This window comes from Mobula hypostoma, chromosome 19 (genome assembly GCF_963921235.1).
Source record: "Mobula hypostoma chromosome 19, sMobHyp1.1, whole genome shotgun sequence".
Lineage (NCBI taxonomy): Eukaryota > Metazoa > Chordata > Chondrichthyes > Myliobatiformes > Myliobatidae > Mobula > Mobula hypostoma.
In genome coordinates this window covers 44,896,636-44,913,641 of record NC_086115.1, presented here as the reverse complement: position 1 = coordinate 44,913,641, position 17,006 = coordinate 44,896,636, and the positions used below count along the sequence as shown (strand labels likewise).

Sequence of the window (17,006 nt, the reverse complement as noted above, 5' to 3'; positions counted from 1 at the left end):
TTGCAGTGCTGTGTTGTGATTGTAATATAATCCTGCCTCCTCTTGTCTTCCTCAACAATCAGTCTTTTCAATTTTCAACAGTTGGACATTGCATCCATCTACACTGAACCCACACAGGGAAGGAAAAGGCAAGAGGATGTACCTTTCCAGGAATTTCCGCAGTTAGCAAAAAAATACACTACACTGGCACGGAAAAATTATTTTAGCACAGATTATGTTCTAATTTAAACAGCATTCACAGTATACTGTAATCTTTTAAGACCATCGGAATATATTGGAGAAATAGGATTTATCTCTTTAGGCTTGTGTGACATAGACAATGGGTGTTCCTGATAAGAAACAGCTGTTTTATTTTTGTTTTCCCAGAAAACATTATTTTACTATGAAAATGGTGTTTTCATCCTGCCCAACAGTACAACAAGGCATGTATGTTCTTTCTCCCACCCCATCACATCACCATCCCCACCAACAGCATCACCCCCGCCTCTCCATCCCACTAAAGCCCCACTCCTCTGATTACAGTTAAGTCAAACGATTTTCCTCTAAATAGTTTAGTTGCAGTAAGCTGCTATTTTTTTTCACCTAACGATGGACAATGGCTTTGATTTACGGAACACTGCTTGGACCTGAGCTGGAACAAATGTGTGGTCATAGATCTCAATTCAAGATTGAATTATTGGTTCATATCCTGAGGACAAATATGCCTTATCTGTTCAGAACCTGCTAAATGTGTCCGAGGGCAAAAAGGAACTGGTAGAGCGTGCTCCCTGTGATTCCTTTTAGAACCAACTAGCCAAGTGATGAGATTGCTCACCAGGGGACTCTAAGCCTAACAAAACAGGGAAAAAACTCTGCAAATGCAGGTTCTCACTTCAACTTTGTTTTAATGTCTTGAAGACTTGGTACCCATGTCTCCATGTTGATCTAAATGCTTATGCTTTAATTTAGCACTTTTCCAATTCACCTCAAGGCTATAAACTTTTCTGCATTTCCTATTAACTACTCACTTCTTAAATTTCTACATAGGAGCTGAGATTTTCATGTCTGGCTAAAGCCTCTTCTGTTTCTTCACAGTACTTGCAACATTAAGTTAATTAGAATTCCTATGTTTACAATTGTTTTCAATACTTCAAGTAAATTTAGAAACACGAAACAGGTTTCTCATTGATAATATATTTTTGGCATTTGCACTAGTTTCGTTATAAACTGTATAACATCTATTCTTAAAATGTGGTTTGCTGCTGTCTTGTTAGTCATCTAAACATAACTATTTTATGATAAACTGTATGGTGATGTTAAATAGGAGAAGTTTACATGGTCATACATATTTTCTGTTGAGGGTTTTGTGTTTTAAAATGATTGGCCTTCAAATGTTTTCAAATGAAACGTTCTAATTATATATGTAAAAATGCCCTGCAAATCCTTCTAAACAGGTTAAAGTAATAGATCATTTATATTATTTACTTACAGAATAAATTTGAATCCATTGTATTAGAATTACTATTTCACCTTTCTCTATTATTAACCACTTTTTCACATAAATTTTACTACAGGTTATGATGCCATCACTATTGATAACACAATAAATGTGCAATATTAATGTATCTTTAAACTACATCATAATATCAGCTCAATACAGATGCTCAATAGCCACTGTAATGAAATAGCATAATAACCTGAGTCGTAAATGCAAAATCATTTTTATAACTTCTGCCAGACAATAGCAATGAAGACGGCCGATGATAGTAGAGAATATTAAGAAAATATGCAGTGCATTTATTTTCAATATTCACCTAATAAAGTAAAACATACCATGTATTATAATTGCACTCTTTATGTAGAAATTCTACTTGGAGTCCATTAGGACAGAAACACTAAAGACAAATATAATTGTATTGATTTTTTTAACACCAAGTTCTTCAAACTGTTGAACCTGCCTTCAATTGCCTGAAACAATCCCAGAGTGATGGCAACAACTGGTCTGCCCTATTTGATTACTAATAAGAAAGATGTCCCCTCTGTCAGATAGCTAACATTCTCCACTAAGCAAACAGCTATTCCAGCTAATCAAACATTGGCACTGCTCTCCACTGGTGCTGCATATTTTGTCAGGCTTAACTTAGGGTCTTTCCTGGTTTAATTTTCAGACATTGAAATCAAAGTTCATGATCAGAAGATACGTCAGTAATGAAAGCCGCTGAAACCCTAGCTTTGTTCAAAACCTACTTAAGTGCAAAGTTATCAAACCTATATTTCGCAGTAACTTTCAACATGTGACAGCAGCAATATTATACATATTTAATGTCACAAGCCTTTCAGCAAGGTATGTTTCTTTCTCACAAAAGAGGCCAATGCGTAACTATTAAACAAATGGCAACTAAAAGTAAAACAAAATACCTGTGAGTTACTAAGAAACAGATTAGAGCACATATCTGCATTTAAAGCCAAAAACTCTCTAGGCATAAAATACTCTTCACAGTGAGCATGGTGGCAGATGAAACTGCTTCCCTTGACAACTCACAAGCAATTACTGAATCCCCACAGAGTGAGCCACCAGGTTTCCAAGTCAACCCACCTGTGCATGGTATCACAAAAGGACAACAAATAGAACAATGCACAGGATGAACTGAAAGTAACACTCAGGGTAATGGGCTTCAAAGGATAAAAATTAATACATTCATACCTGTCAATAATCACAGGATCTGAGGGAGTTTCATTTCTGTTGCCGCAACTTTTTTTATCACAACACCGGCTGTAAGTAAAACAAATAATCTTAAGCATATTCTAAATAAATGATTATCTTCTTCCCAGCTCAACCAACCCAACACCACCCCCCCCAGCTCTTTTGCCATCTTCAACTTTGATATAATCATGGCCAGTGAACAAGCACCATAATGGGAATGTTAAAAGATTGAAAAACAACATGTTGTGGTGTCTGTCTTTACGTTGATCTCAGAAAAGAAAGAGGCAGGAGGCTAGGGAATAGGTTTTCACAGCTTCCACTTTTGTTTACCTCTAATTGTCAAGCTGTTATTTCTGGAGAAAATGCAAGATGCCACCTTCAACCAATATTTCTGTGGGGCATTTTTTAATTGGAACCGTAACAGTCTGTACGCCCCTTTTGTGATTTTTCTTGAAAAAAATCCTTTATTAAATATGTGTTGCATAAGTGTAATTGAAATTAGAATATAGCAAATATAATACATGATTATATCTTTAAAATCATAGTTTGTATAATGGTTACATGTCTAAATTGGCTAAATTAACACCATATGGTAGGCAAAGTATATAAAGCCTTTTAAATCTGACAGCTAAAGTGATTAAAGAAAGTCTACAGTCTTCCACTTACAGCTTAAATCACATCTGTGCTCTCTTCTATGTTAATTGCAATACATGCAGTAGTGGATAATAAAGAAATTTCACTTTATTGGTTGTAATTTATATTTATTACCCAGTATAGGGAAAACTCTGTTTTTGTATATTAGCACTGTTACAGTATGTTTTAAGTGAAATGACATTAAGCAATAAGCATAATAGCTAGGAATAGTATGCCCCTTAGAGTATGATACCTGCTACTGTAGCCTGATATTCTGGTTGCACTTCCTGAATAGCCCTGCTCTAACAAGCAACTATATTTCACATTCAATACATACAAAATCAATGATGCATTTTTATTTCCCTTGCAGTGTGAAACTCTTATGGCAGTTAGAAAAAAAACAGGTGGGAAATTGCTCTTCTGACACAAATCCTGGTGATGTGCATGCTATCTAACAACAGAATGAACAATGCATCACTGCTCTAGAGAAAAGGTTAACTGACAGTATCAAAATCAATTCTCACATATATGAGCTCAATAAGTACAAAGACTTTCTTTTTTTTATCAATAACAGATTATGGTTTATCTGTGGCTCAACCTAGTAAAGAGGGGAACAGTAAAATGACTGAATGATTAGTGATTCCTATAGAATCACTGGTGTGCATAAACTATGACCTGTTTCCGTTCTCCTCTTAAAAGTGCATTGCAATGGCAGCAATAACATATTAATCCGATACAGTGAATAACATGTTAGATTTAACTTCGCCATGTTCAGGGCCCAAGCAATTACTAAGACATCCAACGCCGGCAATAAAACATATCTTACCATTATTGAAACACAACTTTCACGTTTTGTTTAAAAATACAGTGGTTCTTTCCCTTTCAATGGGCGGGGAAACGTTGCTGTATTTGGCATCAAAGAAGCATTTTATTTCATTGGACGGCGCGCAAAAAAAGTAATAATGTGCTACGTTAAACTTACAATTGTTAGAATGTCTTCGTCGTTAGTGTAAAGTGCTAGTCTGTCTCCCGTGCCTTGCGGATTGAAACTGCACAGCGGAGGATAAATCTGGTGAAACTTTTCACATTGGCAGAGTACCTTAAGCGCCACAAGTAGCTTACCTGCACATAATTTCGTGTGTAAGTAGGACTCTGCACATTTCGGGGTTTTTATCTTGGCCTTCGTATACAATAGGCTGAAATAATTATCCAGAAAAACAATAATCAGCGCTTTCACACTGAAAAGTTGCCTTTAACAAAGATTAAATGTCGCGATACCTGTTAATGCAGCAACATTGGCCATTAAAAAAAAAGAACACAATAGTTTTCGGATCATCCTAATCGATTCTTCCCCCTGATGTGCATTTAACCAATGTATGCATATTTAGAAGGAACAGTTACAGCGGAAAAGGCCCCAAAACTGAGATTTCTAACCTTACGGTCACGTTTAACTCAGTTAGAACCTATCCTTTAGCAAGGTGAGGAGTGCCTGTCATTCCCAGGTATTAATTACATGTCATGTTGAATTTTGATCGTGTTCTTTATGAGAGGGGGGCAAGAATACAACTGGGCGTCAGCTCAACAAAAACGCTAATTGGTAAATACTGCATTTGCTTCGCACCAACTACCCCCCCCCCACCACTCTCGTACATATTTGGGAAGGGGAGAGTGTCGTTATTTATTTTGTGAGGCGGCAAAAGAAGTTTTGGACCCAAACAATGTTATGTCTTAGTTTGCTCTCTCCCACCTCATTTCCACCAAAAAATAAACTCAGTTTTTTTTTGGTGCGCTTTAGCCTGTGGAGTGAATCTGGTATTTATTTTTCAATTACACACAATGATTTTTTTCTCTAAAAAGACAGTCTGTGAGTACGGTTGAGTAATTATTGAGCATTCGTTCTAACAGCAGCCAGATGGTGGGAGCTCTAGGTGTGTTCGCCTGCTCCTCGCTCGCCTTTCAGCGAATCTTCTCCAGCGAGCAGTGCGCACAAACGCACCACGCTCCTTTACAACTCAGCTGAGCGCATCGGATCCCCAGTTTCAAGCTGTCTGTACCCTTATTATTCATCTAACGAGATTCGCTTTGCTCGCATTGTAACGAGCCGCACCTCCCCAGAACAGATGCTTATTTTCTGATTGTTGTCATTGAAATAAAACATGACCAAGTTGGGAATGTTATTGTTTCCCCTTTTAATCGCCATTCCTGCGCGCTTTTTGTTTTGTTTTGTTGTTTCTTTTTAATTTTGCTGCAGAAATCCTAATCAGTAAATTAGTTGATCTGCGCCGTTGACTCTTTGATCAGTTATATTGTTGTTTTCCATCAATCAAGTGAGATTAGCGTTTGTGCAAAGCCTCGTTTGCATCATTAAAATAGTAAGATGCGTGACTCGGTGAGTAGATATCTCTTAAAATAACAGCCTCTTCATACCAAGCTCTTAAGAAACAGGATATACTCCCTCCTAAATTAGGCTACGGTGATTTCGGTAAACGTTTATCTTACAGATAAAATGGCATAAAACCATGTTGTCACCTTTTAGATCACAGAGGAACCGTAAAGGAGGTTTCTGACCTATTGAAATAACTGTGGCAAGTGGGAAATAGCATAGGGGTTCTTATGATCAATGTCAATCCCGTGCCAAACACAGGCCCTTAATTCCAAAACTACACATCTATGGGTCATCTTATGATCTGTGCGGGCAGTGCTTAACACTGTTTCTTTTTTTTCCCAACTCGCAATATCACTGCGTGATCACAAACTTAATTAGGAAATTTGAATGATAAGGAAGACATCTGATTCCATGACATGAATGTGTGGCACGTAACCTGTACCACTGCCCAAAAAAAACGTGCAAAAACTGAACAAGCAAAAATAACGGTTTTCAGCGGACAGAGGAGGGAGCAAAACATTTGCTCAATTTCTTGAATTGTTTTCTTTATTTATTTACAATGCGATAAAATTACAGTGTAATGTAAAACAAAGTGCATTGGCGAGATGGTGAAATATCTGGCGATTTTCAGTTCGAAATATAAACGTGCCGACTCCCGTGGCTAATTACAGTGCAGCACTTTTGATCAACCGTACTTATCATCTTTGAAGTTGCAGAAGACAGGCTAAATAATTTAATAAGCAACTGCCTGTAATTATGTTATTTACAAGGTATGACAGACAGATGATAAAGAAATACAGCTGATCTCAGGGAATGGACCGCTTCGTGACCCCTGGCGCACCCACTCAAAGCTGCAGCTTCTGGGCAGGGGGAAAAAAGTGGAGCTGAATTATGGAGAATGGGCTGAGAGGTGAATTGGAACTGGAGAGGACAGGCTGACTTTTCACCTGAACGCATTTAACTCCGTAGACAAATGGAGACGCCAACTGCCAAATCATGCAGCTCTACAATAACCAAATCACGCCCTTCTTCACAAAGTGCGAATTTGACACTGGGAATTTCGAGGGCGCACATGTACAGCAAAACTTAGCTAAACCCAAACAAATTTGAGTTAATTTCAAGACAAGACAATTAATTTAAAATATTGCAATTTGCAAAACAAAAGTGTTGATTTCCTGGCCAAAACATGTGAAATTGTGCACAACGTTGGTTCTGATACCAAATGAGTAAAGCTACAGTAAACAATTATAATGCAAAATTTAAAGCGTTTTTTTTAACCGTCTCACCTGTTTGGTCATTGAATCGATGAGCCTGACGTAGAGATCCTGTTCTGTTCGCACCCCTAGAAACAAAGTACATAGTATCAAATTTAACGGGACTTCAAAAAGGAAACGTTTGTTATCAATGTCTCAAGATCATCTAGATCATTTAAAAACAGAAAGGCGAGTTTACATTCTACATCGCTCTGTTAAAGGACACTGTTAATTTGACAAAATATTGAAGCTGATGTCCTTGTAATGAATGCAATAAAATGAGCTGATAGGCGATAAAACGCGAATAAAATATCCGTCAGAGAAATATAAACTGTTTCAGATGAAATCCATGAATTCTTGACATTTATTGTAAATTTTATATTTAGTTGAAACGTGCAATTTGCAGGGCTATGAAGCGTGGAGCGCTGCTTTTTAACGGGGCGAGTGTTTGTCCCATGCTTTGTATATTTTCTGTTTGGACAAGTATTCCACTACACTCAAATGGTAATAACTAATGTCACGGATATACTTAGTGCTTTGGTTATGACACTGAAATCTGGAGTTCATGGTTAATAGTGTAAAAACCAAGCCCAGGGCAATTAATTTTTTTTGAACCCAGATTTCTACTTTAAAGATTAGTTTTACTGCCTGCGATTAACTGTTACAATATACTTCCCCACAAGATTACCACACAACAATGCAAAAAGGGCATGAAATTAAAAAAAAGCATTAACATTGAACCCAGGACCCTGCTTCAAGGGATGGGAACAACATCATGTTCACTTTCAAAGCTAAACACACGACAAATCAAAAGTGACAATGAAATTCTGATCTTTTTATTTCCTTTTTGCAGTTAATTGCTAGCCAAGATGAACTTCAGAATTATACAACAATGACTTGTATCCACGCCACATGATTCTTATCCAGACCCTATTAAAATAGAAAAAAGAAAGCCGTTGCACCCCTCTGGTTCAATTCTCTTCAACTTACCATTGCTGTAAAGTAACTGAAGTTTGTAGTGTATTCCATTGTTGGTTTTTTCATTATTTGGCTCCTAAAAGCAAACGTTATAAATGAGTAATTATATAGTTCAATGTATTCCATAGTTTATTTTCCAAGTCTCTTTAAATATATGTGTTTATAATTAACAACTTGCCATGGCATTCTCTGGCTTGTTAAGTATGCGGCGAGTCCTCGTATTATAGCAATAGGAAACATTTTGCTTTTAGGCTTTTGTAATAAAATAATATTTACACACAATGTCACAAACTGCAGCTATTTTCTTAGCAGCCGAGACCTGTTATAACAAGCAGAACTACACGTGGTTTGGGCGCCTCTTGAGTACCGTTAGGCTAGTTAGTTATTGTGCACTTAAAGAGAATATCATTTCTACAGTGAGTAACTTACTTTATCTTTCTCCACAAAGTCCACATAAGCTGTTCTCTCGATCTCGACGGGCTGCCCCTGCCTGTCGTAAAGGGCCAGGACGAAGTGGAAAAAATTGGATTTTCTTAGGTTTGAGGGCGGCTGCTTTTCAAAATGTGCCCGAGCCAGACCCACGCCGCTGCGGGAAAACAATAACACAGTGTATCGGTGAGAATTAGCTGCACTAGAGACAGAGACCAACTGATGGAAAACATGGGAGATGGGAATCACATTTGGGAGACTAGAGATTTCTTGATTTGTCGCTAGCAGTAATATGATGTAATGAAGGGAAAGTGAAGGGGAGCAGAGGGAGAGGGGGTAATTGATAGAGTATTGAGGGGATTTGGTGATTTTGGGTCGATATGAGAAACATAAAAAAAAATCAGATGGAAGGTAGTATTTGATTATACATACCTCTGGGCGGCTGTGTTAGCATCCACTACCCCAGCTGTGTGCATCCATGATCGGACCGGATTCATCCCACTTCCTAGCGGTTCCTCTTTCATGGTCGTCCCACCTCTTGGTATATTTTCCTGAATTCCAAACATTAAAACAATTTTTTCTGCAAAACCAGCTCCTGTACGGGTTTAGAATCTAGGAGATGTCAGATTTTTTTTTCCCACGGCGAACGGAGGGGGAAATAGATGAGAGATGACTTTGCTCGTTATGATCAGTGAGAGAAAAGCCGAGTTCAGACTTGCTTCCTCTTCAAGCTGTCCTGAATTGGCACGACATAAACAATTTCAGTAGTTCAGCGCTAGTTGGATCGTGATCCGTTGTGGAGAAAAGTACAACTAGCGGGAAATTTGGTTTAAGAGTAAAAAAAATGTTGTTTGTTGATGTTGTTCTCTCAGTGTGGTGTCATCCTGCTAACAGCATCAAAGGTATTCTGCTTAGGACACTGCTGAATCGACCACTTCTGACAAGGTTCTCCTGCTCCAAAAGACAAATAAACGAAAAATGATTACCATAGAGGTGTTCCTGGACACAGGAGAGGTTGATTAGGGCCTTTAGCGTCTCACAGAATGGATGGAAACATACAAACTCAGCCCTCTTTCCCCGAGGAATGGATCCTTTCCCGGGAGCCAAAACTCTAAACCCCCGGGACGGGCGCTGACAGATTCTGACGTTTAGGGGAGGAGACAGCGGCCATGTATGGAGGTCTTATTAGCATAACCAATCGGAACGCAGCGACGCTTATGATTGACAGCCACAACCTGAGCCGCGGCGTGAGCTGCCCTCTTTTTTTTCTCTCCGTGTATTTTTCCCTTCTTTTTTCTTGTATCCAAATTTGACATCCAATAAAATCAAATGCAGACATTATTATTAACATAATGAATCCTTTAGGAAAAAAATATACGACGAATGTGAATTGTTTGTCTTCAAACAGAAATTAAAGGGACAATATAGTTACTTTAAACACAAACTGAAGTGGAGAACACTGTCAGATCAATACCAGTAGCAAAAACTTGCGGCTGAAGTTTGTATTTAAACTTATAAAATAGCTTATGCCAAATGTTCCCTGGCCCTGGCTACAAATGGTCGCCGGGCAGTGCAAAATATGGCCAGAAAATTAATAAAATGTTGCATTGAAGCTACGTGACAAATTATTTGCAAACCTGAACTTTACGTGTCTCTGTGCGTGTATGTGTGTATGTTTGTGTATGTGTTGGGAAGAGGGGTGTCTTTAATATTTATTTAACCATATGCACTTGTCAAACAAAGTGGCTTCTTTATGTAGTTCTTTATGTGTGTGTACAAAGTGCTCTATTGCCTTATTTTTCCCTGTCCATGTGATCACGTAATCAATTATAGCTAAAAGATCTAGGTATGTTCCATGAATCAATATCCAAATTATGAGGCACATTTAGCACTAACAGTATCAGGGCTGCATAGCGGCTGTGAATCAGACCGACGATTTGAAGTTAGATGATATGAAGATACGCGATCACCAGGAATTCCTGAAGATCCACATGTATTTCCAACTAGATTTTTGTTGACTAAAACTAGCCTTTCAGAGATATTAGCTTGTGCCCAGAGGAGGGGACCCAGGGGACGGAAGCTGCCCTGTGCTTTTTTTTAACTAAAGGTAGAAGACCGGGCTGGTGGGAGAGAATCAGGGATAGTCACTTACTCAATGATCAGCTCCTTCTCTTCGTTCGTGTTAGTACTGCCATCCTTTATTTGACAATTGGCACCGTACGTACGCTAATATTTTAATTAATCGGTGAAAATCGAAGTCCGAATTCTGTTATCAGGGGACACCATAACCACTTGAATTTCAATAGTCCGCTGAGGGTGAGAAAGAGATGTGTTAGAGCAATCTATTTTCTGGTGTTGGGGGTTAATGACTATTGCGACAGATAAGTGAATTATCAAAGCTGTTGCTATTCCGATTTCAAAATCCATTACATTGCTGGCGTCTAATTAAATACGTAAGTATAATAAAATCATATTTTATGGCGATTGAAAGTAATAAGATTAGTCTTCAGAAGCAATCATCACATATTAAGATGCCATATAGATCTACAAAATCCTAAGACTGTATTTTAAAATCAAAATGTGCAGGAAACAATATGTATAATAAATAAAAGAAATTCTGAGCTGTATGAATCAGTGTTTTATCGATCTTGTACATCAGTGTTATTAACAAAATTATTATATTTCAACCGGAAATCAATATAAGTTAGGGCAAAGTATACCTTTCTTCTATTTTAAGTGCAATATTTGAAACCTGTAAAGAGTTTAAGCGTATTTTAATTCTGCGAGTCTCTTGTTTATACATATATGCAAAGCTCTGTTATAGTAAACATGCATTAGTAATTAATGAGGGTAGCAACATAAACAAAAAATGTGTAATTTTGGCACTAACTAGTCTAAGTGAACATTTTTTATCAGCCGTTTATACAATTTTAAATATATTTAAGGCGTTTTTCCTTTAAATCTGATAAACGCGTTTTGCAGCAAGTCACTTACAGTGTTCTCATACCAGATTACACCCGCCGAGGCGATTTAAATCTGATTACCAAATTATAGGGTTTTAGCCAAATCCTTTTAAAGCTGACTGTAAAACGCAACCTGAAAAGTTCCGCAAAACCGTCACAGAGGCTTCATCCGTGCTGCAGCCAAAGAGTTTTAAAACGTATTGGACAACAAATGCAGCTGCACCACTATTTTTTTTTTGAAGATATTAGGCGAAAATTAATGCAAATCTGTGTTCAGAAGCCATCTGGCCAGAATAGGGGAATCAGCTGTTCCTCACAACAGGGTTTGGGCTGAATATATTTCGCTCATTTTCTATTCTCATCTGGTCTGGAAGACGACTGCTCCAGACGATAGCGTGGAAAATACAACCTTTATCACCCACCCCAAATTTACCATTTTGACAAACTGTTTGCAACAACCCAAATTTAATCGAGGGGAAATGTGACGACTCCGTATTGACATAACAATTTACCGCTGCCATTTCTTATAGGGGAAGGGTCGCATAAAAGGGGCTCAAACTTCATTTCTTCAATATAAAGTGACTTTGGCGTTCTAACAAACAACTTTCCCGCGTTTTGAAGGCGTTTTCATTTTTTTTGCAGGTACCCTTTGTTCCCAAGGAAGAGAATGCTAATAACGCACTCCTCGCCCGAATATCACCTTTAAGCATCAACAATTACACACGCGCTTTCCTCTATGCAAGCAAACAGCTCCATCCTAGACGATGCGAGATTGTCGCACGATCTATTCGGTTGAAAAAAAAGTGAACCTGCGGAACACATTTAAATAATTTACTACAACGGGGTAGGACAATGGGCCAGACAGTTTTATGGCCTGTTTGTTGTCAAATATTGTTTGAAATATCGGTTTAAAAATCATATTGGGAAGTCGAGACAGTTGTGTGGTGAAATACTGAGGATTCAGCTGGATTCTTAGTTTGAGGAGCGAGCTAGCAACCACTGTTGGACAAAGAAAAAGCTAGAAGCTTGCGGGATTGAATCGGATTTGCATGGTCCAGTCAAAGACCTCCCGAAGTAACGATCCTCCTTATTATGTGAAGTGTTCCTTTGTAAATTTACGGTGAGGGTTGAATGATACACAGAATTTGCATATAAATAGCGACATCAAGCGATTCGCGTGCCACACACCAGTGGTCTCCCAGATGTCAAGCCAAAGTCAGTCAGATGGACATTGGCAGTCCCAAGTCCCCCGCGCCAGCTGTCCTCTCCTCGCCGTCATACCAGAGCACATGAAAAATCACAATCGCAACCAAAGACACTGCTTTTCACCAAATCTCTGACTTTGCCTTTTGCTTTAACCCTCAACCCCGTTTGACAAACGCTCTCTCTTTTTTGTATGGACACTCGACTGCCTTTGTTCAGTTTTAATGTACTGTGTTTTAGATATCACCCTCCCCTCCCCGTCCCTCAAAAAAAGTAGACATCTTCTAAATGATTACAACTGAGCTAATTGTTGGTGTTTACAAGTCCCCTTTAAGAGAAAAAAAATCCTTACTGACTTTTAAAACAAAATTCTTAAACCAACTACATAACTGCTCGCGGACGCTCAGGACTATTTAGCGCAAAAATAACGGTAGTTTCCAAATAAAGGTAACAAGATCGTAGTGTGCCTAAAACTTGCGGCGAAGATTACACAAAGGTTACAATGCAAACTCGTATGATACAGCGCGAGGTGAGAACGCTAGAAGATGCGTGGAAAGTCGAGTACTGGGGTCATTTCCGCAGTATGTAACATACATTCATTGCGTATATCACTGATTCTCTATTGCGTTTCTCGATCCATTTCGGCACTTTTAATTGACCGCAATTTATTTTGCAACTTACGCAAAATAAACAAATAGCTAACGCGCGTCATTTTTTCAAAGAAACGTTACAATACTCATTCGGGGACCCCTAGCGCATCTATAATAAAAGCTACAAATTAACTGATCGATTAAAAATGTTTTGCCCCCTTTTTACAGTTCAGCTTCCACACAGATGTAATGACAGAACTTGAATGAAAATAGCAGAATTCGTAAATGAGTTAACCGCACGACTACATTACCACGCGTTATGTGATTTTTATTTTGGTTTTAATCAATTGAAATACGGTTAGCTGATATTTTAAGTATTTTTTCTCCCCAGGAAAATCTATTCCATTAAAGCGCCTTGCAGAAATTTAGCGGAAAGCCTTAATCCCTGTTTTCACATTGCAACCTGTAAGGTGCACATTTGACAAATAGCGCCGCCTCGGGAGGCCCAGAGACTCGGCTTTGGGATCAATCTGGACTCCATCAACAGCTCGCCAACATCGCAATGTGGAAAGGAGTCCGATGATCACACTAAGATTTCCTTACCAACTTTCTCCGAACATCCCTCAGAAACAAGAAACCTTTCCATACGCACCAGATACAGCGCATTCCCGTTCTCAGGTGTCTGTCCCTAATTACCTGAAACTTTAGAGCCGTTATTTTTTCCCACCGCGCATTAATTAATATCGACATCGGCAACTTCTTTTTTGCTAATATAAATACATAAATCAATGCATCCCTCGAAATATTTTTTTCTGAATATGCTGTAGAGTTTCATCATTGGACTCGTTACGGCGTGGGTAGCAAATTCGTAAATGGCAATCATTTAGAAACGCGCGAGACCACGATATGTCGACAATATGCAACTTTTCACCACTTTTCGCCTGTGAGGTAAATAACACACAGCCACTGTTTATAAAGTTGACCGTCACAGGAGAAGTGGAGTAGATCTCAAAGCGGGTGACACCGGAGTTACATTTTGAGGGACTCGCAATAAATACCAATTGTGGATTTTGCCTGACAGTAAGTAAAACGTGCAAAGGTTCTCCTTGCAAACTGGGTATCCCCTCACAACTCAGGGAGCTGCCTGTACACACACTTCCGAGCGTACACCTGAATGTTTTTGGCGTATTTTTGAACGTCAAAAGACTTAAAACATTTTATATATCGGCAAACAGTGGTAAATATCCCAAACTTGATTGCGCAGAGTCTTCCCGACAATAGCATTTTGTGGGGGTATCAAACATTGCACATCTGTGGTAAGAATATCAATGAAACGGCCTGTATACATAATAAAAAAATCATTAAAATCACGCAAGGTTCAATGATAGACCTGCTCAAAGTCTCAACTTTATTTTGTTCTCAATCTCAGGAAGTTCGCTGCATTGTGCAAATTCGAACTTCCCGATCTAAAAAAAAGCAAAGGTGGAATTTGCCCGGAGAAGGATCGATTACATTATTTTAAATATTGTAATACGCATTAATGAAACACGCTTCGTTTTAATTAATTCTGATATTTTTTGTAAGCGCCGGGACGCTGATGTCATATTTAATATGTTCAATCCAGATGTCAGACCTAGGGTGACAGAGTCAGTGATGGAGCGAGGCTTCAGTTCAATTCATGGAGGAAAATTGTACAACATTGCTGGGGACTGACTTCTGTATCCCAATTACAAAAACACGGATTCAAATATGACTGGTTTGAAATTGCCCAACACGTAATCTATATTTTCAAACTCTACCTTTCAAAATCGGATACCATCGACAATGAACTATACATATTAATAACCGATAGCGGAACTTCCAATCTACTGCTCCTTAGAACGTTGTATTTATTAGAAAGATATTCGAAGATAAAAATCTAAACCCCTCATTTTAACAGACTGCGATTCTAATCGCGTACCTCATGTAGCATTGCCGCTGCATAAGAAATGATTTCCATTAAAATTTGGTATATTTTCATACTAATAGAACTATTGATTGGAAAGCTGTTGCCAATTTACTTTTCGTAATGCCACGCCGCAATTTGCATTTATTCAACAGATCGTAATGAAGAAAGAAAGCTGGGCGGTTTGGCTGCCGAAAGCGTAGCTGGGGGGCAATGCAAGAACATAGATTGCTTCCAGTCAATTAATATGCAGTTTGTCCCAATAAAACAAGGATTGGAAATAAAATAAGACACTGCCGGCTTCCTCACTATTAAGATTAGTCAACGAGATTTCCAAATTTGTTGTTAGGCATGAGATGCTCTTCTAACTGACAGTAATTTGTTAAACTACCAGAGATGCTCTCGCACACTTGAAACTGCCAAAGAGGTATTACCCTTGAACTAGACCTAAATTATTCAGCGGTTTAATTTACTTAAAGAAAATATGGACAAAGTTAAATACAGTATTACATCCTGCGATGTGTTTGCTTGCGAATAATTTGGAAGGACTTAGATACCACGAGTTAGAACAAAGTTTGATTCTAATACATTGGCTTAATAAAATTAATTTGAAAAGAGGGTTAACAATATTTGCTGTAGGAAATTGCACGAAAGGAATATGAATGGCAAACATAATCTGCATTTTAACAGCTAATTCTTGCTTTTGACAGGGGCACGTTTTCCCTATATTTAGAGTTAGCGTTTTAACGCAGATGGCATCAATGAATAACAAGAGATAGGCTAACTTCTTGCAATCAAAGATTATTAGCAACGCTTTTGGACGGCGATCAAAAAAAAATTACAACTCTCGTATTATGGTGACAGTGCGCCACCAAAAGGAACCTTTGCGTATAGCCAGGATAACAACTTGGTACTGTAGTTTAAAAACTTAAAACAACACCGTTCATTTTGAATTCTCGCGTCAATTTTATGCTCTCATAGTCTTTCAAATATACTTTTTGCTCTAATACAATTGTTCATTTGCTTACATCAAATTTGCTTCATGGAGAAATAATAGCACGTTAAAAATCGCACCCCAAAGAACGTATTTCAAACGTATACACCTCCTGCAATATAATCAAATGAATTAAAAGTGGCCACATTTTGATTATTGATTAATGGCAAGATAGAAGACTACAAAATTAATGACTTAACCTCAGAAATGACTGGTATGTTGACATATCTGTCTCTTAGATGGTTTTGCTCGAGATTCTTCTTTTTTATATATTTTAACATCAATCTGGATTTAAACTGGATGAACTCAACTTCACCCACTGAACATTAAATGCACTATCAAGGAAATGACCACGTTGAATAAATCAGCAATATTCCTGACAGATCGATCAATTTGTGGTTGTTTACTTTTCGAATTGATTCGTGGTTATTATAACAATACTTTAAACAGTACCTTCTACGCAGCTCTACATGATGGAGGATCTAGGTTCAATCTTAAATCCGAATGAGGAAATGTCCTCATTGGCAGAATACACATTCAAATAAATTGATTAGTTTTGAACTTTTAATGTTGTTTATGCCGTTTATCACACTATACCGTGCAAATAACGAAGGGATGCAAGAGTGAGAAAGATTTTTTGGGATGAATTTGATCTGTAAAGCATGGACGTAACCCACATATTTATATGACACAATGCTGTTAAATAGAGCGTAATTAAGAATGAAAATTTCGAAAAGTTGAAAATATATAATTTATTATATAAACATTATATAATTACCTACAATAAATACACAATATATAGCTATAATAATTATTCATGATATGCAAACACACATCTATGTTTATCAATTCACTATTTACATATACGTTTTTAAAATCAAGTTACTTTAGCAGTGAAAATATCTTGTGAGCTGTTGGTAACATGTCTACGGACTACGTGTGAATTATA

The 17,006-nt window shown here is 37.9% G+C and overlaps 1 protein-coding gene across 6 annotated transcripts in view; it reads right to left on the bottom strand.

The window, feature by feature from the left end:
- The window catches only part of ebf3a (EBF transcription factor 3a), a 122,165-nt gene extending 111,589 nt beyond the window's left edge, over window positions 1-10,576 (bottom strand). For 5 of the 6 annotated variants that reach the window (XM_063071799.1, XM_063071802.1, XM_063071804.1 and 2 more), the window contains exons 1-6: window positions 8,795-9,423; window positions 8,363-8,519; window positions 7,946-8,009; window positions 6,989-7,044; window positions 4,439-4,512; window positions 2,684-2,752 (exon numbers count right to left, since the gene is read on the bottom strand). In XM_063071799.1, coding sequence (XP_062927869.1) covers window positions 2,684-2,752; window positions 4,439-4,512; window positions 6,989-7,044; window positions 7,946-8,009; window positions 8,363-8,519; window positions 8,795-8,928 — 554 coding nt within the window. In that variant the 5' untranslated portion in view covers window positions 8,929-9,423. Of the gene's footprint in view, window positions 1-2,683; window positions 2,753-4,438; window positions 4,513-6,988; window positions 7,045-7,945; window positions 8,010-8,362; window positions 8,520-8,794; window positions 9,424-10,514 lie in introns of those variants that run through there. The other variant, XM_063071800.1, reaches the window with a different exon arrangement.
- Window positions 10,577-17,006: the final 6,430 nt, after the last annotated feature.